The sequence below is a fragment of the Colletotrichum paranaense genome, assembly GCF_030867605.1.
Source record: "Colletotrichum paranaense strain IMI 384185 chromosome Unknown Scaffold_19.1, whole genome shotgun sequence".
Taxonomy (NCBI): Eukaryota; Fungi; Ascomycota; class Sordariomycetes; order Glomerellales; family Glomerellaceae; genus Colletotrichum; species Colletotrichum paranaense.
This window is the reverse complement of record NW_026848977.1, coordinates 620,268-645,168: the sequence shown is the minus strand read 5'-3', so window position 1 is coordinate 645,168 and position 24,901 is coordinate 620,268. Positions and strand designations below refer to the sequence as shown.

The 24,901-nt window shown below is 52.1% G+C and overlaps 7 protein-coding genes across 7 annotated transcripts; 4 read left to right on the top strand and 3 right to left on the bottom strand.

Annotated features, from left to right (window-relative positions):
* Positions 1 to 372: 372 nt before the first annotated feature.
* On the top strand, positions 373 to 759 carry CPAR01_15501 (uncharacterized protein; the record flags this gene model as incomplete). Its single annotated transcript, XM_060499749.1, has 1 exon — positions 373 to 759. The coding sequence occupies one exon, from the start codon at positions 373 to 375 to the stop codon at positions 757 to 759; it is 387 nt and encodes a 128-aa protein (XP_060341749.1).
* A 170-nt stretch (positions 760 to 929) lies between these two features.
* Positions 930 to 4,081, bottom strand: CPAR01_15500 (peptide alpha-N-acetyltransferase Nat2; the record flags this gene model as incomplete). Its single annotated transcript, XM_060499748.1, has 3 exons — positions 930 to 1,075; positions 1,153 to 1,347; positions 4,012 to 4,081. The coding sequence occupies 3 exons, from the start codon at positions 4,079 to 4,081 to the stop codon at positions 930 to 932; spliced, it is 411 nt and encodes a 136-aa protein (XP_060341748.1).
* Positions 4,082 to 13,641: 9,560 nt separating this feature from the next.
* CPAR01_15499 (neutral trehalase) lies at positions 13,642 to 16,148 on the top strand (the record flags this gene model as incomplete). The annotated part of the gene is made up of 5 exons (XM_060499747.1): positions 13,642 to 13,785; positions 13,888 to 13,951; positions 14,014 to 14,138; positions 14,206 to 15,947; positions 16,001 to 16,148. The coding sequence occupies 5 exons, from the start codon at positions 13,642 to 13,644 to the stop codon at positions 16,146 to 16,148; spliced, it is 2,223 nt and encodes a 740-aa protein (XP_060341747.1).
* Positions 16,149 to 18,446: 2,298 nt separating this feature from the next.
* CPAR01_15498 (isocitrate lyase) lies at positions 18,447 to 20,235 on the top strand (the record flags this gene model as incomplete). Its single annotated transcript, XM_060499746.1, has 3 exons — positions 18,447 to 18,833; positions 18,897 to 19,792; positions 19,878 to 20,235. The coding sequence occupies 3 exons, from the start codon at positions 18,447 to 18,449 to the stop codon at positions 20,233 to 20,235; spliced, it is 1,641 nt and encodes a 546-aa protein (XP_060341746.1).
* Positions 20,236 to 21,018: 783 nt separating this feature from the next.
* CPAR01_15497 (FAD dependent oxidoreductase) lies at positions 21,019 to 22,400 on the top strand (the record flags this gene model as incomplete). Its single annotated transcript, XM_060499745.1, has 2 exons — positions 21,019 to 22,136; positions 22,205 to 22,400. The coding sequence occupies 2 exons, from the start codon at positions 21,019 to 21,021 to the stop codon at positions 22,398 to 22,400; spliced, it is 1,314 nt and encodes a 437-aa protein (XP_060341745.1).
* A 330-nt stretch (positions 22,401 to 22,730) lies between these two features.
* CPAR01_15496 (uncharacterized protein) lies at positions 22,731 to 23,045 on the bottom strand (the record flags this gene model as incomplete). The annotated part of the gene is made up of 1 exon (XM_060499744.1): positions 22,731 to 23,045. One exon carries the CDS (start codon positions 23,043 to 23,045, stop codon positions 22,731 to 22,733), a length of 315 nt encoding a protein of 104 aa, XP_060341744.1.
* Positions 23,046 to 23,082: 37 nt separating this feature from the next.
* Positions 23,083 to 24,580, bottom strand: CPAR01_15495 (uncharacterized protein; the record flags this gene model as incomplete). The annotated part of the gene is made up of 5 exons (XM_060499743.1): positions 23,083 to 23,098; positions 23,266 to 23,583; positions 23,642 to 24,150; positions 24,200 to 24,325; positions 24,389 to 24,580. 5 exons carry the CDS (start codon positions 24,578 to 24,580, stop codon positions 23,083 to 23,085), a joined length of 1,161 nt encoding a protein of 386 aa, XP_060341743.1.
* Positions 24,581 to 24,901: the final 321 nt, after the last annotated feature.

Below are 24,901 nucleotides of genomic sequence, written 5' to 3'. Positions count from 1 at the left end.
GACCAAAGCTCTCACCATCGCGTGGCCAGGCCCGGTCAACCAGCCTTCGATCGGCCACATTCCGTTGTCCACTATGACCAGCAGCCACTATCACCACCCGGTGCTTGGTCCAACTACGCCGCAGTAAAGCCGTGGCCGTGCCGGAGACCTGCGTCACCTTATCAATCTGGGATATCATGACCGGCTGGGAATCCCCTCGCGGAGTCGGTCCAACTAAGGCAGTAGCTCGGCCATGGGGTTTTGACGTTTGGTGCTCAACCACAGCCCTGTGCGCGCCACCAATACTGAAGCGCGGTCTCTTTTAGTTAGGGAGCCATGAATCGAGCATGATTCTCGAAGCCCGGAAGAACATTCAGTAGCGCTGTTTGCTACATGCGCTTGGACAACGCTTTGCTCCTCGCTTGTCTTGCATCCGCTGTATGTCAACAACAACTCTTTCATCCGTTCCAGTCTCCACGCCAAGGCCATCTCCGGGCCCTTGACTTCGGGCATGACGTTTCGACGATGGCAAGATTCAGCAAAACTTTGGATCATTCCCACACACTCGGGAGTCACGGCTCGTTGACAGCCCAGCTTCGATTACAATGCGAAAACACAAATAGTGCCGTCTGTTGGTCATCATGCCGTTCACATCCGGTACCATTTTGTATCGAAGCAAATTCTATTCAGCCAAGCCAACTGTATTATACAATTATCGGCACAAAGTTTACAACCTTTGCGGAATGCTGTTGGATGCTGCCATGCTGGTCTAAATGGTGAGTGGATCTATAAGTCGTCAATAAGAAAAAAAAACAGGACCGATTCGCATGCCAATCCCGAGAATAAGGCGAGCGTCTCGTTCAATTGATAATACATTAAGGAGGTGCCCGGCATCCCAGGATCTCCGACCCACCAGCCGAGCGGAGGCTGGACGGGCCCCAGATTTCGGCTTATTTGCTCCGCCGTTTGCCGATCTGCCATCCCCATGATCTGAGCACCTTGACAACCTTTGGCGTAACCGCGGCGGTCAAAGGCACTCTGAGGAAGATGAAACTTTTGTGGATTGCATATGCCAAAGCCAACTGAGTTCCCAAGCCTACAACAAAGTCAGTTCGTGGAGCTTTTCAACCCTCGACCTCGAGAGTTCTCGTATTGCAGTTCATGTCGACTTACTGGCTTCCGCTTTGTTGGCGCGCTGAGCTTCCTCGACTCCCCATGTTGCCTTCTCAACAGCATCGCTGATGTCGTTGTTTCCCAGCTGCTCGGTTTCGGCCTTGCTGAGTGCGGCTCTGTATTCGGTCCACCAGGTCTTGACTGAATCAGGGATCACTTTTTGAACGTGGGACACTACCCAGTGCTCCAGTTGACCTACAACCTATGTGTCAGTACTGACTCACCACACTTAGACTCGCATATATTGCTCACCAATCCGGTCGGTTCCAACGATCCGCACGAGCAGGAAACAAAAAGGAAAATCCAGAACGCTCAACGCCAAATACACGCCAACGGCCGACCACCCATATTCGCGCGAAAGCTTCTTCAACCTTTGACTGAGCGAAAGCGACTCTTTGACAGCACCGTCTGCCGAGTTGCTCTGCCTGGCGGAGAACCGGAATGTCCGGCGTGATGACCTGAAGATCGTTTCGAGCCGAGACGTGATCCAGCTTGAAGTCTGACTTTGCGACCAGCGGAATTGGGTTTGCGATGCGCCAGGTCTTTGATATGTTGCTTGCGGGGTTGTTGTCTTGAAACTTCTCGTTGGTGCAGTGAATTGCTTCCTCCACAGTGCCTCTGTTGCATTTTGCCTCGCTGCCGGTATCGCACGGCGCGGTAGGGTTGCCAATTGGAAAGCTGGTCGCATCATCTTGATGGCTAGCACGATTACGCCAATAGCCCCTAGACACAGATTGTTGATTCTTATGGCTCGTTGTGGTATGTCTCGACTCGAGTCAAGGTTGTAAGGTCGGTCGTGAGTGATGGGTTGCGATGGAGACGCGCCGAGCTAATCAAGCTTGCGTGCAAACGGAATTTTTCTTTTGGAAGCCTGGGTTCCGAATCGCCGTAAACTCCGCGTGGATGACGACAAAAAGTGTGTTTTGCCTCCGATACGCCGGTCTCCGATGGTGCCGTTGTCGCCGAAGCTTCCAGTCGTCGGTGTGCGCACACAATCAGCCCAAAAGTTCGCAAAAAGGCTCGGTCGTACTGATCAGTGCGGATGCTGCTTCGGTGGCTTACGCGCGCGGCGAAAGTCACGTTGGTTCTCGCGTCTTTGACCCTGGATGTTGAAAAAATCTGACGAGAAATGGATCTCCTCCGACGAACTGCCCAGCTGTGTCGTGGGTACCCGGTAGAGGCGGCACCCGCGTGCGGAACATGCCGTCAGAGATGTGGCTGGTGATATGGTGGCGTTTTCATCACGTGAGATATATCGGAAAAAGACTGGTCCCGGTATCCGACCTCATCTCATCACTCGGAAGTCGGCCCGGGTCAGTCTCAGATACGGACGTGTCTGCGACAAGCCACAAACTTTACTCTTACTACGCATGCGCTGTGTCTTACACACCCCATGATAACTTCACCGCCATCACAAATCACTCGCACTGACTAGCCCGTCCTCTTGGCTCCAACAACGGGCAGAAATTTGGAGAGGTCTGGAACCAACATGTTGGACTCATCGCTCATTAAAAGTCAATCTGCGGAATGTGTTAGCCTCAGCGCATCGCTGCGATATTCTCCCATTCGCTCGCATCAAATTTACGAGGGCCTTCTCAACTCAAAAGCGTATTAGGCCGTTAAATAGATTGTCAGCAGGTCTGAGAACTGATGCGATCCCTCGAATGGAAAGGTTTGCCTGCGAAAACGCACCATTTTCCTTCAGGATCTCTGCTTTGCCCCACGATCTCCTCTGGGTTGAGGGTTATAGGGAATTCGTCAAGGGTGTGGGACAGGGGCTTCCACTTTGGAAGCTACCTAATGGCTCAAGCTCCGTAACACCTCGGAGTATCGATAGGTCGGCTGCGCCATCCTCCGTCCAAAGCTTCGTAGAAGTCCTCGGTGTTTCTCTGGCAGCAGTTTCTCTTTTCCTCGCAACTTTGTACGTGGTGATGATGCAATTAGCAATGATTTCATCCAACGTTCACGGTTACTACAGCAGGCAACCAGATAATGCAATACAAACTCTATCGCAATAAATGTCAGTATTCAGGTTTTCTGCCAAACTTTGGAGCGCGCTTCGTAATATCGAATAGGAAACGAGAGGTTCGGAGTAAGCCCGAAGATTATCCAGGTGGACATTCATCGGATTTGGGCCCGATCAGTATTGGCATTACCACCCTGGCATCACCATGGAGTTCAACATGAACGTGTCATGGACCGACAAGGGCCGGCAGGTTCAAGCTCATCAGCCCCGATTGCCGCCTATAGCTCCAGCCGCCGTCGTTATCCAATTCCACCAACCGACCGCACTTCCGTCCCCGAGACCCGGAAGACGGTGGGCGGAGAGGTCGGTGATCCCGGGCTGCCATGGCTTCGATAGTGCTGCTTGGGAGTTTCTTATATCACCTTGATAAACTCAGAATTCTACCGAATAATTCAACCGAATCATTGAGCGTTCATTATTGGTGTTTCAGTTCAGCCTTGTTGACCGCTTCAAGTACAACCAAACTTTGCAGGCAGCAGGTGATCACGGTGATCTCTCCGTCCAGACAAATGAATTGGAGGGATATCAATAGCGCAAACTTTCTTGAGGACCCTTCAACCCCGTCCAAGTATACATAGTATGTAGAGCACGCTTGCGACGACCGTGCGGGGCGCGGCAGGCAGAAGGGTCCTCTTCGGACAAGGTTTGCTATACAAGTACGAGTGCTTGTCGTCAGGGATGCGAAAGTCAAATTCCCGCCAGGGCCCGCCGGGCTGAAAAGTCAGGATGCTTTCATGATTTTACATTACACACAGCTTACATCTCACGGTCTAGCGGTCTTCAGTCGCACGATGTGCTATTGGTTGGGAATTGAACAAGGCCACAACATGCACCACCAGTATGCTTGGCACCCCGAGCTCCTCCGAAGTCGTTGGCGCACTTCGGGTCCGGCTCGTGGTTCATGGCGAGACCCTCTGAACATCTGGGTCCCCTGGTACGATGCCACCCCCACCACGGATATTTTGCTTGGCGTCTCCCAGGATCGAATGCATACCTACTGTGGTACATCCTGGTGGTAGCTGACTTGTGGGCGAGGGGGTGAACGTAGGGGTGATCAGTGTGGGTGGGTGTGCGTTTGTCAAAGCGTGTGTGTGAGAGAGAGCGAGAGACGTGAGTGACTTGCAGCTCTCTGAATGCTAGCATTCGATGACACAGGCACATAATTCGATAGTTCGGATGGTCTATTCTCTGAGTGTTTTCCTCTCTTCCCTTTCCAATACCTTTTTTAGGCGTGGCCTCCGCGGCTAACGCGGGAGTCAGGACCCCGCGATAGTTTTCTCACATAGACTTTTTCTCGAACTTTTCCAACCTTCTTGGCGTCTGAGTCCAAAGGCCTCCTCCAACACCGGCGTCCGTCGCCTTCACCGAGGTCTGGAAGTCTAAACCGTACGGAGACAATGCCTTGGCGGCATGCTGCAAATCGTCCACTTTACGCACATCTTGCGACTCGTTATCCCAATTCGTACTTACCCCTTCCTTTCGTCCTTTTTGCGATATGTGCAACATTCAACGTCCGGTCCACTTGGTGGCGGGTATCGTGCATCGTATTCGATACTTTAAGGAAATGTATACATATCCCTGCATCCCATCGATCCATGATTCCACATGGCTACGAGTTGCCGGCCAGATGCCGCTTCCGGGAGCTGGAAGAGGCGGGTGGCTCTGATTGGTACACCCCAGTTTACAGGCTGCCGTGGCTGCTCCGCCTGAGATGGTAATCCTACTAGAATTGACACAGATATTGCGATAATGAACCTCGGACTCGAGTCAGGAAGAGCCTCGGAATGGGCCTCGTTGCGCAGTACATGATTATCAAGCGTCCCAGCGGCCCATTCCGCAATGACTAACGAGAAGACCCGCCGTTTGTTACGCATAGAAACGGTCCACCTCCGACTGCTGTACCAACAATCAGAAGTTCCAGGGCGATGGTGGGCTGTCGTTTGAATCAGCAACCGGGCCAGGTCCGACAATAGCATCAGGCGGGGCCCCCATGGCTTTTCTTTCCGAGGCAATCCCGAGCACGCCTTTTTCTGCTCAAAATTGATGTTTACTGAGGCGAGAGCCCTGATAGTGAAGCCTTCCGCCCTCTGACTCGTTTCTCGGGGCGTGGCCTAGAATGGCAAGCTTCCAGAAGCATAGCACGGTTGGTTTCAGGTCCGTATTGCTGACAAAGGGCCAAGAGAATAAGAGAGTTTGTTGCTGGTTGGGTGCAATAATCTAAAAGGGTTGTCACGAGTTGCTGAATTGCCCAGAATTGCTCCTTTGGCTCTGGACAACTTTTGGACGAATTACCGTAATCGTAATATGTCCCGAAGCGAACATGGAATTTCGCAAAGAAGAAAAGGAAGAAAAAAAGATCAGATGGGTTTGTTTCATATCGTCTGGAAATTTCTGCCCAGGAATGTCGTCAAACAGACATCATGGGACGCTGCTGCCCACGATTCGCAAGTGGCTGCGTGCGGACCGGGCGGAAAGATTCCCGGGATCGATCCCCACTGAGTACCGTGGAACGGTAGCTGAGATGGTGTGTGGACGTCCAAGTTTGTGTTCCCGGCCGCTGCTCACCCGTGCTTCCACGTGTATCAATAGAGAGTGGCCATATCCTGATTGACGTATGCAGGTAGAGTCAAGACGAGTGTACAAGGACCTCATGACACATCTCGAGAGTGGTATCTTCGTACGTGACACCCCTCTATAAACCTAAAATTGCGGTTCGTGTATCGGGCGTTGACCGTACCGTGCCTTACACGTGTAAAGTCCCTTGATTCTCTCAAGAGCCCTGCTCCCAGTCTCTTCACTGAACAAGCTTTCGATTTAATCAAATCAATCGCCTGCCCATTGCAAATTTGTCCTTTTTTTTTAACTCTCTATGCCAAGACATGTTATATCGCCAAACGAGCTCGATATTAGTTGTCTGGTCTTCTCTGATGGAACACTTAGGTCATGGCGCACTTTCTCCGATACGAGAGTTGCAAGCATTGTGTTGACTGCGGGATTCAGACGTAACCTAAGCAATGACATCCACCTGACAGCTGCGACAGATTTGTCTCTTTCGGGGCGCTACCTCTTAGCTCCCTCCCGCTTCCCGTACGGAACAATTCTTCTGAGGTCGTGAAGTGGGCGGGCTTGGGGGTTGTCCGGAATCCCCTTTGGGAGAGGCGAGGGAGCATCAGCCACCCGAGAGGCGAGGCCCTCAATGGAAGCTTCCAACTTCTGGGTGGGATCCGTGGTCGAGAGTCGTGCCGGCCGGGACAGTATTCGTGGAAACTGGAGCGGGATTGCGTGCAGCTGCCAAAAGGTTAAAACACCATGGTGGTGTGTAGTCAAGTACGGGAAGGTGTGCGTGCGTGTCAAACATCATCATGTGTCACTTGATCAAAGCCCGTAAAGCGTTTTTTCAAATACCGAAAAGCTTAAAGTACTAGCTTTGATAGCTACTTGGCTGTCCCATTGTGCCTATACAGCCTTTCCGAGTGCGATAACTAACCTAATGACGGTGTATATTTCGTTCTGCTTCTGAACTTTCTGTAAATTCCCATAATTTTGTCTTTGAGCTGTCAAGAAATGCATGGTCACCAATTAATAAGTCTTGGAAGAAGTCGTGGTTACATTGCTCTCTGTGAGAGTTCAGAGTTTCGTTAAAGCAAGTCTTGCTGCGCCACAAACTGAAAGCGACAGTAAGGAAACTTGTTTGCCCGGTGTTGGATTATCTCTCAGTGGTAATTCTGCTTCATCGGTAGGTATTTTGTCTTTTGGTTGCTAACTTATCCCCCGAACTCTCAACTCCTAAAGCTTTTCGGCGAGACCGAAAGCCTATAGATTCCGTGCAGAGCGCTGAGATACACGTAACCTACACGCTGTGACGTGGATCGCGATCAGCCAGTAAAATGGCCTTGACTGCAGAGTCAAAAGGAAAAACCTGCCCCTCGAGCGGTGTAATGTTTGCAGTCTATCCATGACGGTTGCATCTCAGTCAGAAGTCATCCAGGCAATCGTGCGTGTGTCGTGGAAGGGAAATGCTTTCTATTGCCGAACTTGGAGATTGCCGGCTCACTGACTATTCTCTCACCCCCCTAGCAGCGAAGGCAATGGTTAGGTCTTCCCGTCACAGCTATCTCCAAGGGCCCTAGCTCCGGAAGAGTTCATGGTAGCAATTTGCTCGCAGGATGGTACAATAGCAACAGACGCAACAAACGGCTATTGTGTATCGTACCACGATGATGCAGCTAACAGCAGGTGCAAGAGGTTCGTCACAGATGGCGCTGGCGGAACGGAGGGTACCCGGTCTTGGCACGGCTCGGGAGCGTGAAGGAGGGGCTTCGAGAAAGTCGGGAAAGGTTCCGTAAAGCGCTCCCCATCGGATACGGGACGGCTGACCAAGCGGTGCCTGAGTCGGTAGGAGACGATGTCCCTGCCCGTTTTGGAGGGAGAAACAGCCAACCTCCCAGGGCTTGCGTCATAGTTCCACCGAAGATAAATACGAGATATTAATGGGCAGCAAGGCACTGGGCGATAGGGCAAACTATGTAGCAACATGCAACCGGCAGGCAAAGAGCTCCTGTCAGGGTTTTCAGGGACCAGCTAGATCGATCCCCTTAGTCAATTCCCTTGAGAGTTGACAAGTCATTCAACCCTGCAAAAAGTCGGTGCTCTGTCCGGGAGAATACAAGTCCACCGACCGCATACTCACAACTTTTTAAGGTTGGTGATAGCTCCACGCATCTACATGAACAGCTCCACACGTGGTCGGTCAGTTGCGACTCAGTACGTCTTTTGAACGTAATGATGGTGTGAATATGACGTTAGAATAACGGCACAGCAGATCTTTTTTTCAATTGACATAGTTGTTTCCAGTTATATCTGGATATCGCAACTTCTCGTGACGTATTAATGTCCAATTCGCCATGTACAGGATGGGGAATCCGAGTTGCGACACTCCAGAGTCTTGAGTCCTTGTTGTTAAGCACTTCTTGAGAGTAATTGCAAGCGCAGTGTTTTACTTCCCTGACATACAATGTGACGGCGCTTGGCGCTCCCTCGTCTGCCCACGCAATCCCAGGCCTTTTCATGCCTTGATGACTTGTGAACTTTGATTTTATCTCATAATCGAGAGTCAGGTCTTTAAGCTCAAAGTGCCCAGGCTGATCGTAATGACATTTCGATGTTGCCGAATGGAGGGGTAGACATAGCACCTGAAGCTTTGCTATTATGAATCACGAGAGTTGGTTCTAAAATCGTGCAGTGAGGCTGACGTCGAAGCTCCAAATAACTTCAGAAGACTGACTTGAGATGGGAGCATAGGCCTGTAAACACTGGGCCTTCTCGTGGTATTCAGCCTGTTCTGCCCAGTGATCTGCATGGGAGTACGGATAGAGGTGAACGACTCTTAGGACGAAATTAGCATGCAAATGTGGTCCTTGTCATGTCATCTATCTGGTAGTTCGGGGATTTTGGCTACGTTGGTAAGACGTCGGAGGGTATAGCACATCTTGGCGTGTCCCCGTGAATGGCAACAGTCGCGCAGACCTAGTCTTCTGACTTTATCAACAGATCACTGTCCCCAAGAATTAAACCTCAGAGGTAAAGATTGAGCGGTCTATCTGAAGCGCACTAAGGACGTATTTGGGAGAATAGAAACTGTGTATGTCCGGTGAACTCTGCTACTGCTGCCAAGATATATATATAACATACACCATCGGCGTTGGTATTAGTCGAAATGTTGAGAACGAGGTCAAATGTGAGCCGAGAGCTCACAGGCTACAAGTTAGCAGGCAAGATCGCAGAACGGCAGAGTTTCTTGGTCTTGGAAATGTACCTGCGGGAATACAGATCAATCCCCGGATCAGCAAAGCGGTGTGATAGTGTGCGATACCTCAGAGGCTATTACCACGTCCGTTCAATTGCGCTATTGGAACCATGACCAGCATCGAAACTAGCTGACGGATGATTCAGAGTTGACAAGGCCGCTGGTGACAACAACCCTCATGACCCACGTAAGCGGCAGACTGACAATGCTGGTTGAGACCATTTTGTCAGATATCCTAATCTACACGACAGCCTAGGTCCCAATCCCTTCTTGAGGCAATTCTGCGAGTTCAACTTACCGCGCAATACTATGGATAATGTAACTGGACGTGGTGCATGATGAACCGAGAGAGGGAAAGCGAGCTCCAAGGGGAATCGGCTTATTGCTCTTGACTTTCGTCTATCGCTTGACGATTCCGCATACGCCTTTCTGTTCATCCCTTCCACACACCTTAAGACATCACAATCAAGGCGCATATACAACCTCTCGACCTCACCCCCTTCACTATCCAGGCGGCGCCCGTCTAGTTCGACGGGTCAGGACAAGCCGAGTGGGGTGGTGGAATGGTTGAAGGTCCACGATCAAGTGCGCCCATAACCTACTCGAAGCTAGGCTCTGGGTCAGAGGTAGATTCCTAGCATGAGTGCTAAAAGGTGTAGCTTACCCAGATGAACTCCTTTTGCCTTTGAAGATATTTTGGGCGGCCGTCTATTCCAGTTTCTCCCCCTTTTAAGGGGCCGGGCACAAGAGACGGGAGGTTGAGGTTTTACCGAGTGAGCTACGGTACAAGTACATAGACGTTCAAAATAGTCGAACGAGAATGCGACTCACTATCGGGATACGGTAGGCCTCGTATGCGCAACGCGAGGCTCTCAACTATGGACTACGTCCTTACATCTCCTTTCACACGAGCCTCCAACAACCATGGGGTTCTTCAAAAACGACCCTATAACCTGAACGAGCTCAAGTAGATAGTCAAATGCCAGGTCTTGTTCACAGCTATATTTATGAATTTCGCCAGGGCGAGTCAGGGAAGAAGACGTGAGGCTTTCCATGAGATCATCTTTCCCATCCTTCGCGTTCTATTAGAGCTAAGAACGCAAAAGTCGTCGTTGTAAATCCACCAGCTAAGAGAATGACTTGGAGAGCACTAGTCATATTCTCAAGATTCGAGTCTGCGCACATTCTCTTGCATATAGTCTTCTTAATCATCATCTTCGTGAAGTTGCTGGCGCCGTGCTATAATGTTCTTCTCTTGAGGAGCTCTCATGCTCACCTCACCCCATTGAGTATGGGCTTGTGATATAGATAGCCGATCTCCGTGCTTAGCATCGCTTCCACTAATGCTGTACTACTTGTTGCAATCAGACCTCTTCATACTAGCTGCACTATAGCCACTGCCGAGTGAGGCCATACTAGAGGAGTTTTGTGACTATGATGAGATTCCATGTCGACCACTTTGCCTAGTAAAGTACACGTCGCTAAGTGAATAAGAATGTTCCTGTGGTTCTTGAAGACACTTGTAAGGGTATGGATCGAAGAATAGCGTGGGATTGAGAGCGCCTAAGGAAATCTTCTCGTCGACTGCCAATGGCATATAACACACCACACTCGACAGATCACCGCTAGCATGAATGGGATGCGAGGAGGCTTTACTGTGAGAGGAGACACTTTTATCGCAAGTCTGGTTAGTGGGGAGGGATGCATTCCTGCGGCGAGGTTCTCATATCCTGCTGAGTGCTGACTTACACCGACTTGACGAAACTCGCATTATCACTCCACCAACGTATCAATGCAAACAATATAGGCCCCTTCTTGATGGCCAGGTCTGCGAGAACTATATCCTCAGAGCGACGAGTCTGATGAACAGATAATCCCATGGAGCAATGCTCATTGATGTGGGTTTCAGTCGCCTGTCCTGGTGCATCTCACCCTCATAGACCGATGAAGGCTGGTCGCGGGCCGACTGTCAAGAACTGTCAAACTGACGCTTCACTATGCAAAGCTACCTATATATCCCCATCGAGTCGCATACAATTCATCGTCGTACGGGCTGGAGACAGAGACGATGTGAGATGTCTCGCAGCTTTGCTACTCGCACGCCACTCTGAGTTAGCGGCTTTGAGCAAGACTCTATGGTTCCAGAGGCGACGAGGAGCCACCTAGGCATCCCAGGTACATGAGATACTGGAGTGGCTCAGGGAAATCGCGATGTGCAGTGTAAGCATTGAAACGTGGAAATCCACAGATCGAATTGAAGCCATTACCCAAGAAATGAGTGAAACTGGATCGATGCTCTGAGTGATGTGGGTGGATCAAATACGATGCAGTTGACAGACCTCACGTATGACCATCTCATAGGTATATAGATGCCGTTAGGGTAATCACATTCATGATTGCTGGTGACTGACTTGTTGAGTAAGTAAATTCAAGTTAAGTATGAACGAACTTGTGGCGAGGGGCCATCCGACGCAGCTCGTTCATGATGCTAGAGACATTGATGGCAGACCATGATCAAATGAGGTGGAATACGAAATGACGCTTGGCATGGACTCAGTTATCCACCTAACTACTCAGATGTTGTGAGAGATCCTTCCTATCAATGACTCGACGGTGCAAGAGATATCACTGCTGGCCAAAGCGAACGCTTGGTTTCGAGGGCATCATCAACCATGGTTGCGAGAAAGTCAAAAAGTCAGAGTTTACAAATGTGCAAACTAGTGGCTTTGTTACCTTCAAAAACAATTAAGGGGTCTAGAAAATATCTTACCACATAGCTTGCTATTGTGGTTGAGTAAAAGTCGGTGTTGACTAGCCCTGTGCGTATAAGCCACGCCACATTTCTTCCCTCGGATCCCGAGGACATCAACTCATTAGCAAATGCTCCCCTTCATGTCCGCAACGTGAAACAGCGTACATCAGTACAATACACAGAAAATGAGTGATCAAGGCTGAAAACGGTCTCAGAGTCTTAGCCAGACCTCCTGATTGACACCATCAGAGGGGTGAGGGGGGAAGGTGGTTGAAGAACCACGCTTCTTCAACAAGTTGGAGAGTCTTGTCCGAGGTGAACTTGTGTGCTACCACACCAGGTTCATCGAAGATTTCAATTATGTCAGCCGCTTCCGAGTTTCTTGATGTGACTGCAAAGCTAGCCAGTAGTTCTCTTGTCACATTTCGACAACTCTTTTGCGATGTCATTGAATATCATCCGAGTGTTACGGGGCGAGGTGGAATGAGAGTTGAGTGTTTGGGGAAATTGGATAGTCGTCGCTGGCTGACGACAGAAAAAAAAAAAAGAAAGAAACAAAAGAAAAAGCAAAGCTGGGAGCCTTGGCGGCGAAAAGTCCGTTGACAGTTCTTGGGGGAGCTTGGTCCGGATGAGGCGACGCCATATTCAAGGGTCTCAGAGTCCGCGGGGTACACATTCCTACCCCAACTTATGTCATGTTCCACCGGGTAACGGAGACGGATGCAAGTCTTTGAGGAATGTTGTATGAAGCTCAATTGATGTGAAATGTACGGAGTAAGCTGAGCGAGTCTAGAACTCTGTAAGGTACTTCTGCCCGAGTATCAGGTACTGGTGAACGCGAATTGTCGTGATACAGTACTGAATGGACAAGGAAGCTTGGGCCGACTGTTCAGGTGGCTTCACGTGACACGAGGAGCTGGAGCGGAGAAAGGCCGGGTTTGGTTGGATCGAGGGAACCGGGGTGGGTCGGAGATGGCCCGAAGACAGTTGATTGGCTGACCAGAGGCTTCTGGCCCACGCCTTACCCGGCACCTCTCACCGCAGCGTGCAGCGAGGCGAGAAGGATGGGGGACCGGGCGTGGGGGAGACCGCTGGAAAAGCAACGTCTGGCACGATAGCGTCATTGGGACCCGACTTGGCTCCATTTAAAGAATTGGAACCGGATTTCACACGAGAAAGAGTGCAGTTGGTATCCGTACAGGCTCACAGCTCTGGAGTTCTTTCCCTATGACGACACAGGAAATTACATAGACACGACAGAGAACCCGAACGAACTTCACTTTCGCATCTCCGACAGCTATTCCGTCCCACGTCGGAGAGAAAAGTGTTGCAGCCTCTATTAGTACGAGCGCACATTCTGCAAACGTAAGGTACCAAAAAAAGAGCAACAGAGCAAAAGGGTGCTAACTCGTTGGTTGTCAGCTGCAGAAAGCTGTGTACCTTGCTTCAGCTGCAACCCTACCTACCCGTACCGACCGATACCTCTCTCCCACCTTCACCTACCTGCTTTTCTGCCTGTTGCGCCTGCCATTTGGAGGTACCCTGATTGCTTGGCCCAAGACCTGAGACCGCATCAGCCAACACATCCCGCACGCCGCCCTTGTCTCTTCCCACTCATATTGGGGTCCTCGTGACACGGATTCCTACACACATCAATTTCCCCCCATTCTCTCATCGAGCCAACTCCCTACACCGCCCCAATCCTCACGTTGCCGAGTATCTTTTTTTTTCCCTTCCTGTCGTTCGATACTCCTACAAGTTCGACTCCGGCCAGCTCGGCGTATACCCTCGCTTGATACCGATCTAGCGACCTACATCTCCCGTCACAAGCAATTGACTCAGATCTTTTCAGCTTTCCCACCTTGCCAGCGATCGCCGCGAACAACCCCGCTTAACCCGCGCACAATGACTTCTCCGACGAGTCAACGCCGCCCTCGCGGTGGTAGCGAGGACCAAGGCAATGGTGTCTTCGACGATGCGAAAACCTACTATACCTCAGAGGAGCGCCATGTCAACCGTGCTGGACCTCGAACCAGAACCTACTCACAGGTACATTAGCCACCCCTGCTGATACCGCACGCCTGACCGCTTGTTGTCACCCATTTGGAACCATTTGTAGTAGATACTAATTCTATTTTCCCTCTTCTTCAGAACAGCTTGTTCCAACAATTCGAGCGCATGGGACTTCGCGAGCCCTTCCGAAGAGGCAGTCACGGTCAGTCCACTCCTGCTTACGGTTCTTTGGGCTGCTGATATGCTGACTTACGAATCCTCTAGACGAATCCTCAAACCTTGCGAACCGAAAATTCCTCATTCAGGTAGACGAGACGCTCAAGAGCTTGCAGGCTCAAGAAGATACCGATGGAAACATGCAAATCACCATTGAGGACAATGGTCCCAAGGTATACCTATGATTCCCGTCGCCCACTGTACAGGAGGAGACACGAAGCTGATGCTGATGCGACCCAGGTCTGGTCCTTGAGAACTGCTGCCTCCGCGGGCCACAACCGTTTCGATGTCCGAGGAACCTACATGCTTTCCAACCTGCTGCAAGAGTTGTCGCTTGCCCAACAATACGGCCGCAAACAGATCATCCTCGACGAGGGCCGCCTGAACGAGAACCCCGTGAACCGATTGTCGAGACTTATCAAAGACCACTTCTGGGAGGGATTGACGAGAAGAATTGATGCTTCGACCGTGGAGATTGCAGCTAAAGATCCCAAGGACTGGACCGATGACCCCCGTCCGCGTATCTATGTTCCTGTTGGAGCTCCGGAACAGTTCGACTTCTACACCAAGGTGGCTCACGACCGCCCAGAGATCCGGTTGGATGTCGTCAGGCTTCCCGAGGTCATTACGCCTGAGCTCGTTCGCGACATGAACGCCAAGCCCGGCCTTCTCGCCGTGGAAATGGAGAAGATTAAGGATCCCAAGACGGGCGAGGACACACTCAGGGGTCTTCCCTTTGTGGTGCCGGGTGGACGCTTTAATGAGCTCTATGGCTGGGACAGCTACATGGAGTCACTTGGTCTTTTGGTTAACGACAAAGTCCATCTGGCTAAATCCATGGTGCAGAACTTCTGTTTCTGTATCCGTCACTACGGCAAAGTTCTCAACGCTACTCGCTCCTACTACCTCTGCCGTTCTCAGCCCCCCTTCCTCACCGACATGGCCCTCCGCGTCTACGAGAAGATCAAGCACGAGCCTGATGCCAAGGAATTCCTTCGCACGTCTATGCTCGCCGCTATCAAGGAGTACCACAGTGTCTGGGTTGCTGAGCCGCGTTTGGACCCCGTGACTGGTCTCTCGAGATATCGGCCTGAAGGATTGGGTGTTCCCCCCGAGACGGAGGCAGACCACTTTGTCCACATTCTCGAGCCCTACGCCGAGAAGCATGGCATCACCTGGCAAGAGTTCGTTCAGGCCTACAACCACGGCAAAATCAAGGAGCCGGAGCTGGACGACTACTTCCTGCATGACCGAGCTGTGCGTGAGTCTGGCCACGACACCTCCTACAGGCTGGAGAAGATCTGCGCCGATCTTGCGACCATTGACCTGAACTCGCTTCTCTTCAAGTACGAGACTGACATCGCCCGCACCATCCGGAACGTCTTCAACGATAAGCTCGTCATCCCTGACGAATTCGCTGTTGGACCGCTCAAGGCTGGCGAAGTGGTTACTTCGGCAATCTGGGACCGTCGGGCGAAGCGCAGAAAGCTCGCCATTGACAAGTACCTCTGGAACGAGGAGGCGGGTATGTACTTCGACTACAACACCGCCAAGAAGGAGCAGTGCGACTATGAAAGTTGCACCACTTTCTGGGCCTTGTGGGCAGGCGTCGCCTCTCCCAAGCAGGCGGCAGCCATGGTCCAGCAGGCCCTGCCCAAGTTCGAGGCCGTCGGCGGTCTGCTATCAGGCACAAAGAAGTCTCGTGGTGAAGTTGGCCTGGAGCGACCTAATCGCCAGTGGGATTATCCCTACGGCTGGGCTCCTCAGCAGATGCTTGCCTGGACTGGACTTGTCCGATACAGCTTCAACGAGGATGCTGAGCGTTTAGCGTACAAGTGGCTGTTCATGATGACCAAAGCCTTTGTTGACTTCAACGGAGTGGTCGTCGAGAAATACGACGTTACTCGACCAATTGATCCTCACAGGGTCGATGCAGAGTATGGTAATCAGGGTCTCGATTTCAAGGGTGTCGCCAAGGAGGGGTATGTTGTTTGTGTCCGTGACATTCTGTGATGATTTTGCTAATGAAGACTAGTTTCGGATGGGTTAACGCAAGCTATGTGTATGGACTGCAGATTGTCAATGCACACATGCGGCGTGCTCTTGGAACGCTTACCCCTTACGAGACCTTTGTGAAGGCCGTTGAAGAGAACAATGAGAAGCAGCTTGCCGAGCTCCTCTGAGTGACCCTGGCGTGGTCGGGAGACGAACCTACACATAACGTACACGATGGGCCATGAAAAGCACGACGAAAAGCTGGTAAAAACGGTACAGGACCTGTTGTCGAGTCTGGGTCGAGTTGGATTGGGCTGGAGAGGGGTCTGCATTTGCCCTCATATCTTGCCGCGGCACGTCGGATATTGGAGGTTGGGAAAGGAGTTTGCAAAGGACTGACGTTAAATGGAAGATGCATGACCATGCCTTTCGACTGCATCGAGACACGAATGAAGGGATGGGCAGGGTCTGGTAAACTGTTGAAAGAGGTTAGACTGGCTGCAAAGCCAAACCAGATATCCACCCAATGCGATCCAAACTTGTACAAGTTGACGTGACAAGATGGTGATATGGGACGAAGTGACGGGGAGGGATACGTTCGGCACGTGTCGATCGGACAAGTTCCGTAACAGCAGGCAGATTGATCAAGCCTCATTGTGCTTTTGGAGGTGTGGCAAGAGGTTGGCTTGTGGTGCGTGGTGTGAGGTAACCTGGTATTAAGACAGGACATGTGACACAGTGACTGACAGTAATGTAGGATGGATACTACAGGTACTCGGTAGATATTGAACGACTCAAGGAGGAGGGTAGGGAGATTCCGGAAGCATCTTCGAAACGGCGGCTGGATTCGGCGAGAGGTACAGAGTCGACCTAAGGGCCGAGGTATCTCTCCAAGTCTTTCCCGCGAGTTGGAGAAGCTGAGGCCAGAAAGTGTGACGCACGCCAGGAAAGCGTGATCAGCTCTGGGTTAAGCCGGCGCCAATGGAATGGCTACCGACTCCGGCACGGTTTCTTCACATGCTCGAGAGCCGCCGCTACCCCGCGCAACAGATTTGGGGGAGAGTTGGCAGCAGCTTCGACTTTTGTACTCTGCACTCCAAGTAATTACCAGACGGAATTTGTGTTTTTCAGTTATGTTTATGGAGAAGAAAAAAAAGGGAAGGATGAATCGGAGCACTGAGTACAATACCAATAACAGACGGACGGAAGCATGGCGTTGCAGAATCTCGGGAACCGGCAGACGTACGGGAACTGCGTGCAGTCGGGTTGCAGAATGTTTTCCCATGGCCCGGCTGTGTTGCTGCTGCTGCTACTGCTGCTGTTGCTGTGCTTTCCCCAAAGCCCAGCGTCCCCAGGTACGGCGGTACGGTACAGTAGCGGGAGGAGGGCATTGGTATGGCGGGGCACGGCGGGGGACATGCAAGGAGCTTCGGCAACTCGGCCAATGACGGCAATGAGGAAAGACTGGCTGCGTTTCGCCCCAAATCCGTCTTCCCCTTTGAGCCGAATCCAGACCTCTCGCCCGACGTCACCCCTTTCTCACACTGCCCGGTCTTTAGTGCAGGTACACTTACAGATTGACTGTCAGACATTCCGTTACCAATTCCTACCTACACTATGAGACCATCTCAGTCAGTCGGTCAGTCACTCACTCACTCACTCACTCACTCACTCACAGCGGAGAGCATTCATTCCGCTCCCCCACACCAGGCACTCCAACAAGGAGACGCCACCATTACCTATTCTCCTCTCTCTCCACGGAACAGACCACGAGGAGAAGCAGGGTCATTCAAAAGTATCTGGTACTTGCTCCAGGAGCTTGTTCCGAACTATTTTCAGCTTCCGAGGTTTGTTTTACCCACGGTCCTGGCACCCAGCCAAGATTTCGTTCGCCCTACCAAAGACCATAGACACACCACTCACCTTATGCTTTCCCATGCCAACAACCGTACGTGACTGGCTGGGTGAATGGAGGGCTGGGCGAGTCACCCTCACCGCGTAGAGCGTTCTTCACACTGTCCATTGACTGGCCTGGGCCAGAGGTCAGAGGTACAAGCCTCGAAACAGATGTAAGACGATTGGTCCAGGAACGCCTTTTGGCCGAACACTGCCGATGGCGGCCATGGCCTAGCTTCTGCTTGCCTACTTGCTTCTTTATTCTTATGCTCTGCCATGACCTCTTCTCTTTTTTTGCTTGTGACTCCTCCAAGATTGACTTTCTTTCTCCTCCTCTTCTACCTCTCCAAGCACCATCATCTCTTCCCTTGAACTCGTTGATCACTTGTCAATTGGAGTTGTAAATAGCATCATTAGTCTGATGCTAAATTGTCTTGTTCCTGGCCTGCCAAATATCTAGGTATTCGTGTCCAACTTCGATTCCTACATACCCCTCCATCTCGAAGCATATCGTCGCCGAGAAATCTCCGCTACAAACCCTCACAATAGCATCATCTTTCCCACAAGTCTAAAGCTACACATTGCCCATTATGGCTGCCAGCAACATGGTCAACAACGCCGTGGACCCGAACATCGAGGATGACCTGTTCCAAAAGGAGGTTGAGCAAGTCAAGAAGTGGTGGAGCGAGCCGCGATGGAGACACACCAAGCGATCCTTCACCGCCGAGCAGATTGTCTCCAAGAGAGGCCACCTCAAGATTGAGTATCCGAGTAACGCCCAGTCCAAGAAGCTCTTTGAGATTCTCGAGAACCGCTTCAAGAACAAGGATGCCAGCTACACCTACGGCTGCTTGGAGCCCACAATGGTCACTCAGATGGCCAAGTACCTCGACACCGTCTACGTATCTGGATGGCAATCATCGTCAACGGCCTCGGCCTCGGACGAGCCCGGCCCGGATCTGGCAGACTACCCTTATGTGAGTTCTCCACCTTGTCAACCACTGTCCAGGCAAATTCCCGTAGCTAACCTGCCTTGACAGACCACCGTGCCTAACAAGGTCGCCCACCTGTTCATGGCCCAGCTCTTCCACGACCGGAAACAACGCCAGGAACGCCTGAGCGTCTCCAAGGAGGCTCGCGCCAAGCTCGCCAACATCGACTACCTGAGACCCATCATCGCCGACGCCGACACGGGCCACGGCGGTCTCACGGCCGTTATGAAGCTCACCAAGCTCTTCATCGAGAAGGGCGCCGCCGGCATCCACATTGAGGACCAGGCCCCCGGCACCAAGAAGTGCGGTCACATGGCCGGCAAGGTCCTCGTTCCCATCCAGGAGCACATCAACCGCCTCGTCGCCATCCGCGCCCAGGCCGACATCATGGGCTCCAACCTCGTCGCCGTCGCCCGCACCGACGCCGAGGCCGCCACCCTCCTCAGCACAAATATCGACCCCCGCGACCACGCCTTCATCCTCGGCTCCACGAACCCCAGTCTCCAGCCCCTCAACGACCTCATGATCGCCGCCGAGCTGGCCGGCAAGACGGGCGACCAGCTCCAGGCCATCGAGGACAACTGGCTGAAGCAGGCCAACCTCAAGCGCTTCGACGAGGCCGTCGTCGACGCCATCAAGGCCGCGCCTCTTTCCAACAAGGACGGCCTGATCCAAAAGTACACCGCCGCCACCAAGGGCAAGAGCAACAACGAGGCACGCGCCATCGCAAAGGGCATCCTCGGCGCCGACATCCACTTTGACTGGGACTCCCCGCGTACGCGCGAGGGTTACTACCGCCTCAAGGGCGGCTGCGACTGCGCCATCAACCGCGCCATCGCGTATGCCCCCTACTGCGATGCCATCTGGATGGAGAGCAAGCTGCCCGACTTCAAGCAGGCGCAGGAGTTCGCCAAGGGCGTCCACGCCGTCTGGCCCGAGCAAAAGTAAGTACACAAGTCCAGCCTCGGAAAGAAAGAATCCTCTTGGTAAATAGAAAAATTGGGTTTACTAACTTTTGGTCTTCTTCAGGCTCGCTTACAACCTCTCGCCCTCCTTCAACTGGAAGACGGCGATGCCCCGCGACGAGCAGGAGACGTACATCCGCCGCCTCGCGTCGCTCGGCTACTGCTGGCAGTTCATCACCCTGGCGGGCCTGCACACGACGGCGCTCATCAGCGACAAGTTCGCCAAGGCATACAGCCAGCAGGGTATGCGCGCGTACGGAGAGCTCGTGCAGGAGCCCGAGATGGACTCGGGCGTCGACGTCGTCAAGCACCAAAAGTGGAGCGGCGCGACGTACGTCGACGAGCTGCAGAAGATGGTCACCGGCGGCATCAGCAGTACCGCTGCCATGGGTAAGGGCGTGACGGAGGATCAGTTCCACTGATTTTCGTTTGAAAATGTGGGTGATGGAGATGTTGGGGTGTGGTGTATGTATGAGGGAAGAAGAAATGGACAGGAGGTATTTAAGATGCAAGGATGTTGTTTCTGTTGGATGGCAGGTGTGCCTATTCAGAATGGGTTTAGGGTCGGTAGCACGTCTATGAATTGTTGGTTTTTTTACTCTATGAGATTGTATGTGGTGTGTTGATTCTGTTCATGGGAAGCAATACCATCTACACGGCAAGCGATCGCCGGGCAGAAGCCGACTGGACCCACAACGGGGACCACCCAGCGGGCCAGCACCAGCGTGTCCTGCAAAGAGAGGCCCGTAAATTCCAGTCTCCACAGCTCCGACTCCGGAAGCCCGACATGACGGCATCCAATGGCACCAGATTGGCAAATCCGGGCCCCAACGGTTCGAACCTCGGTAGACGATATTCTCCTTTCTCATTTGCTTTGCTACTTGCGATGAACTCCACGCAGCCCCCACCCAGGATGTTGGATGTGGAAATGTGGGTACGGAAACCGGTCCGTCCCCACACCAGCTTGTATCCGTTCGGACCCTGCGCCGACGTTGATTGCTGAGATAAGTTGATAGGTATAACATGAGAGAGTCGCACGTCGTTTAGAGCTCACTCATCTTGAGATCAAATCGTCTTTTATTACTCTTCTAGCTCTATAATTTTGAACTAGAGGCAAAGAAAGTAAGAAATTCTAGCTGGAGTTTCCCGAAATCTTCTCACAACCTTACTTCCACCTCATCCACCACAAAACCGCATCTTACACAATGACATCCAAACACTCACCAATTCTCATCGTCGGCGCAGGCGTCTTCGGCCTCTCCCTCGCCTACGAACTCACAAAGAACCGCGGCTACACCTCCGTCACAGTCCTAGACCGCTTCCTCCCGCCCGTCCCCGACGGCAGCTCCGTCGACGTCTCGCGCATCATCCGCACAGAGTACACGGACCCGCACTACGCCGCCCTCGCCACGGACGCCTTGCACGGCTGGCAGACATCGGAGCTGTTCGGCCCGCACTACCACCAGTCCGGCTTCGTCATGATGGCCGACGAGCGGGAGGGCCCGAGCGCCTATTTCGACAAGTTCCGCAAGTGGGAGAGCGGCGGGAGGCCGGCCAAGGAGTTTTATGCGCCGCCGCTGGTGGATGTGGAGGTGAAGAAGCGGTATAAAGGAGTGCAGGCTGACTTGAAGGATTTCACGGCCACGTTGAATGCTATTGGTGGGTGGGCTGATGCCGCGGGGGCGATTAGGGCGCTCGCGGGGCGGTGTACGCTTGCGGGCGTGTCGTTTGTCACGGGGCGGCACGGGACCGTCGTCTCGCTCGAGAGGTCTGGAAATAAGGTCACGGGCGTGAAGACGGCGGCGGGGACGACGCTGTCGGCGGACAAGATCGTTCTCGCGACGGGGGCGTGGACGAACCGCATCATCCCCGGCATGGGACACGCCATGTCGGCTTCGGGCCAGCCCGTGGGCTTCATCCAGCTTTCGGCCGAGGAGGCGGAGAGGGTGAAGGATATGCCCGTAATGATCAACATGAGCACGGGCGTATTCTGCTTCCCGCCCACGCCCGGGACGAACTTGCTCAAGCTTGCGAGGCACGGGTGGGGCTTCGCGACCGAGGTTGAGGTTGAGGAGGGAGGGGCTGGGAAGAGGACGATTTCGACGCCGCGGTTGAGGGAGAGTAATGCCGCGTCTGGGTATTTGCCGCAGGATGCGGACGAGGATCTGAGAGAGGGTGTGAGGTTGTTCTTCCCTGAGTTTGCGGAGAGGGAGTGGTGTTACAAGAGGATGTGCTGGTACACTGATACCCCTGAGGGAGACTTTATCGCGGACTATCACCCGGATTTCGAGGGCTTGTTCTTTGCGACTGGTGGTGCTGGACAGTGAGTATCTTCATTTTCTTCGTGGTTCACCCCTGATTTGGTCCTGTTTGCTAACGTTGAGGAAACAGTGCATTCAAGTTCCTTCCGGCTATTGGTCCGCAAGTCGCTGACAGCTTCGAGCGTAAGCCATCTACAGTGTTGCGGGAGAAGTGGAGATTAAGACGGCCCACCAGCAGCGAGCAGCCGTTTGGGTTCTCAGGAGATGGTAGCCGTGCTGGGCCGTTGCTGCGGAAGCTTTCGGTACAGGAGCAGTCCAAGTTGTGACCATAATGTGAAAGACCAGTAGGTTTCCTAGCTTGGGAGTATTGCATTATTAAACAATATTAAGCATAGAAGCCCTACATGTTCGTGGCTGTTATCTCTTACTAATGCTTCTGATCTCCTACTATGCAGTTGTGATTCCCTTCTGTGACCCTTCCCATCTTCTGTTGACTTCCACTCCTCATCACGGGTCTGACTGTCCGGTTATTTCCAGTGATGTATATTTCTCGAGGTTTCCCCGTTACATCGACGTGACAGAGACTTGAACGAGCGATCATTTCCGAAACGATGATGAGGTGGAGATTGGGATTGTCGCAGCTCTTATTGATTTCCTCAACCGTACATGAACCTCATCATCTCTCCCTCTAGTGGTGCCAATACGTGTTCTTGGATTGACTGAACAAAGTCTGAGTCACCATCAAAGGACGGACGGGGATCGTTCCAACAGTTGAGACAGTGTTGAATGGCAGTCATGAACCCAAAAGATATTTGGCCATCGTCCACTTGCTGGCGGAGAACTCTGCTCGCTGTCAAAAAGTTTGTAAACTCGTTGCGTGCGCCATCTCGTCCGAGCTCTTCATCTTTTGTCAAAGTTTCAATGGGTATACCGCTATGCAATTCCAGAAGCATGACGGCTAGTTCGAGCATGTTCTGTTGGCCTGGAGAGACCGAGCCCGTTCTGCAATCAGGTGGAGAAGAAACTACATGAAAATTAGTCGGCGAACAAAGAAATCCATATGGAAGCGAAGGAACCTTACCCTCATCATACTGACAGATTAGATAAGGATGCTTGATATCCACGGATATCCGGTCTTTGTCTTTCTGGCGTATGAAGAAAATCTTATTCCTGTTCCATGGCTTGACTAACCAGGGCGTTTCACTTAACTGAAGCACCGAAGCTGCAAGAGTGATTGCGAGGCAGTATAAGTCTGGAATTGAGTGCTCTTTCCTCTTGATAACCGGAAGATATCCATTCAATGTGACGGCACTATTCGCGAGAAAGTAGGAACGGGCTTCCAGGTGATGGAATCCGCAAAGAACGTTGAGTTTATTTAGGCTGAACCCGGAATTCGGGTATGCCGCACTCTGGATAGCCATGCAGATATCCCTCACCTCGCTAACGACAGTCGAGGATCTCTGTGCAGAAGTTGATGGTTCAGGGGGAGCAATGGTGATATTGGGGTAACTGCCACCCAGTTAGTCATCGTGATCGACGGCCCTTCAGTGGTAACTATATAGAATACCTGGTCGCCGTATCGACATCGCAAGACACGTGGACTTCAGTGTCGAACCAACTCCTCTCAGCGCATCTTCGAATAGAGACACCGTAACGGTCCTGCATACCCACGCTATTGAGCGGACCTTGCCGGTGTCTTCTCCTGCGCCTGAGGCGTTGCTCAAGCAACAGTCCCGTCTGATGACCCTGTGGTTTCAGGCACCACCGTCCGATAAGACCGTTGTGAACCCTCGCAACGTTTGCTTGTATGGTCTGCAAATCGGCCACGAACTCTATGGAGGTCTGCGAGGCAGGTTCATCGAGGTTCTGAGAGGCGCCAATTTTCTTCGCATTGTCCAGAAGACTTTGCAATTTCCGATTATATTCTTCTAGCTGGTGTATGCCGTCCGTCACTTTGCCGATTTTCCGAGTAAACTTGAGACGTCCTCGTAGCTGATATTTCTGACTGGAAGGGTTTTTCGGATCGGAAATTTGAGGGTTTGCTGCAATGATAGTCTGCAATCCATGCTGTAAGACCTTTGATGGATGTCAGCCGACCTGCTTGTCTTGTCTCCAACCTGCTTACCTGGTCTGAGCCTCCTATGTCGAGATCGGCGGCGATGGTCTCCATGGTGGCTTCGATCCGCTTCAGTAGACCCATGGATTCGTCATATGCGGACCCAAGATCCCTCTTCAGCTGAGAAGACAGACTCTGTGACATCCAAAGTTGATCTTGGTGGTCAGCTATCATCCGACTCATTTCATCACCGCTTACTCTTGTGTTGAGTAGTAATCGAACACTCTGGTCATACGCGACAAATACATATCTCAAGTCGATCAGAGCTGTCGAGAGTTCCTGTCGAAACTTGAAAAAGGCACGTAAAGGTCTTGATATGCCTTGGCGATGCTCCAGAGCGCTTATCAGTAAAGGCACCACGGCGAGCGCAAGACCAGCGACCTCGGCCATAGTAATCGTTATTCGGACGAAGGAGAATGCCAAAGGACTTTCGAGATGTATCAGTAGGTCTCAAGGTATGCTGCCGCTCCAGGAACAAAGTATGAACGATTACAGATTGCCGAGATACATGGGTAATTGTGAGAAAATGACATTATCGGTGGCAAGTCTTGCTTCAATCTCCAGCGACGCAGCCTTGCAGCTAAGAATACCCTATTGGCCGAATGTACAGGAATCAGGTCATCGTCGTTCCTAAAATGGCATTACCCCTCTTTTAGAACTCCGAAGATTTGCTGATTGAGACATCTGCAGTCTACAGAGCGATTATTTGTA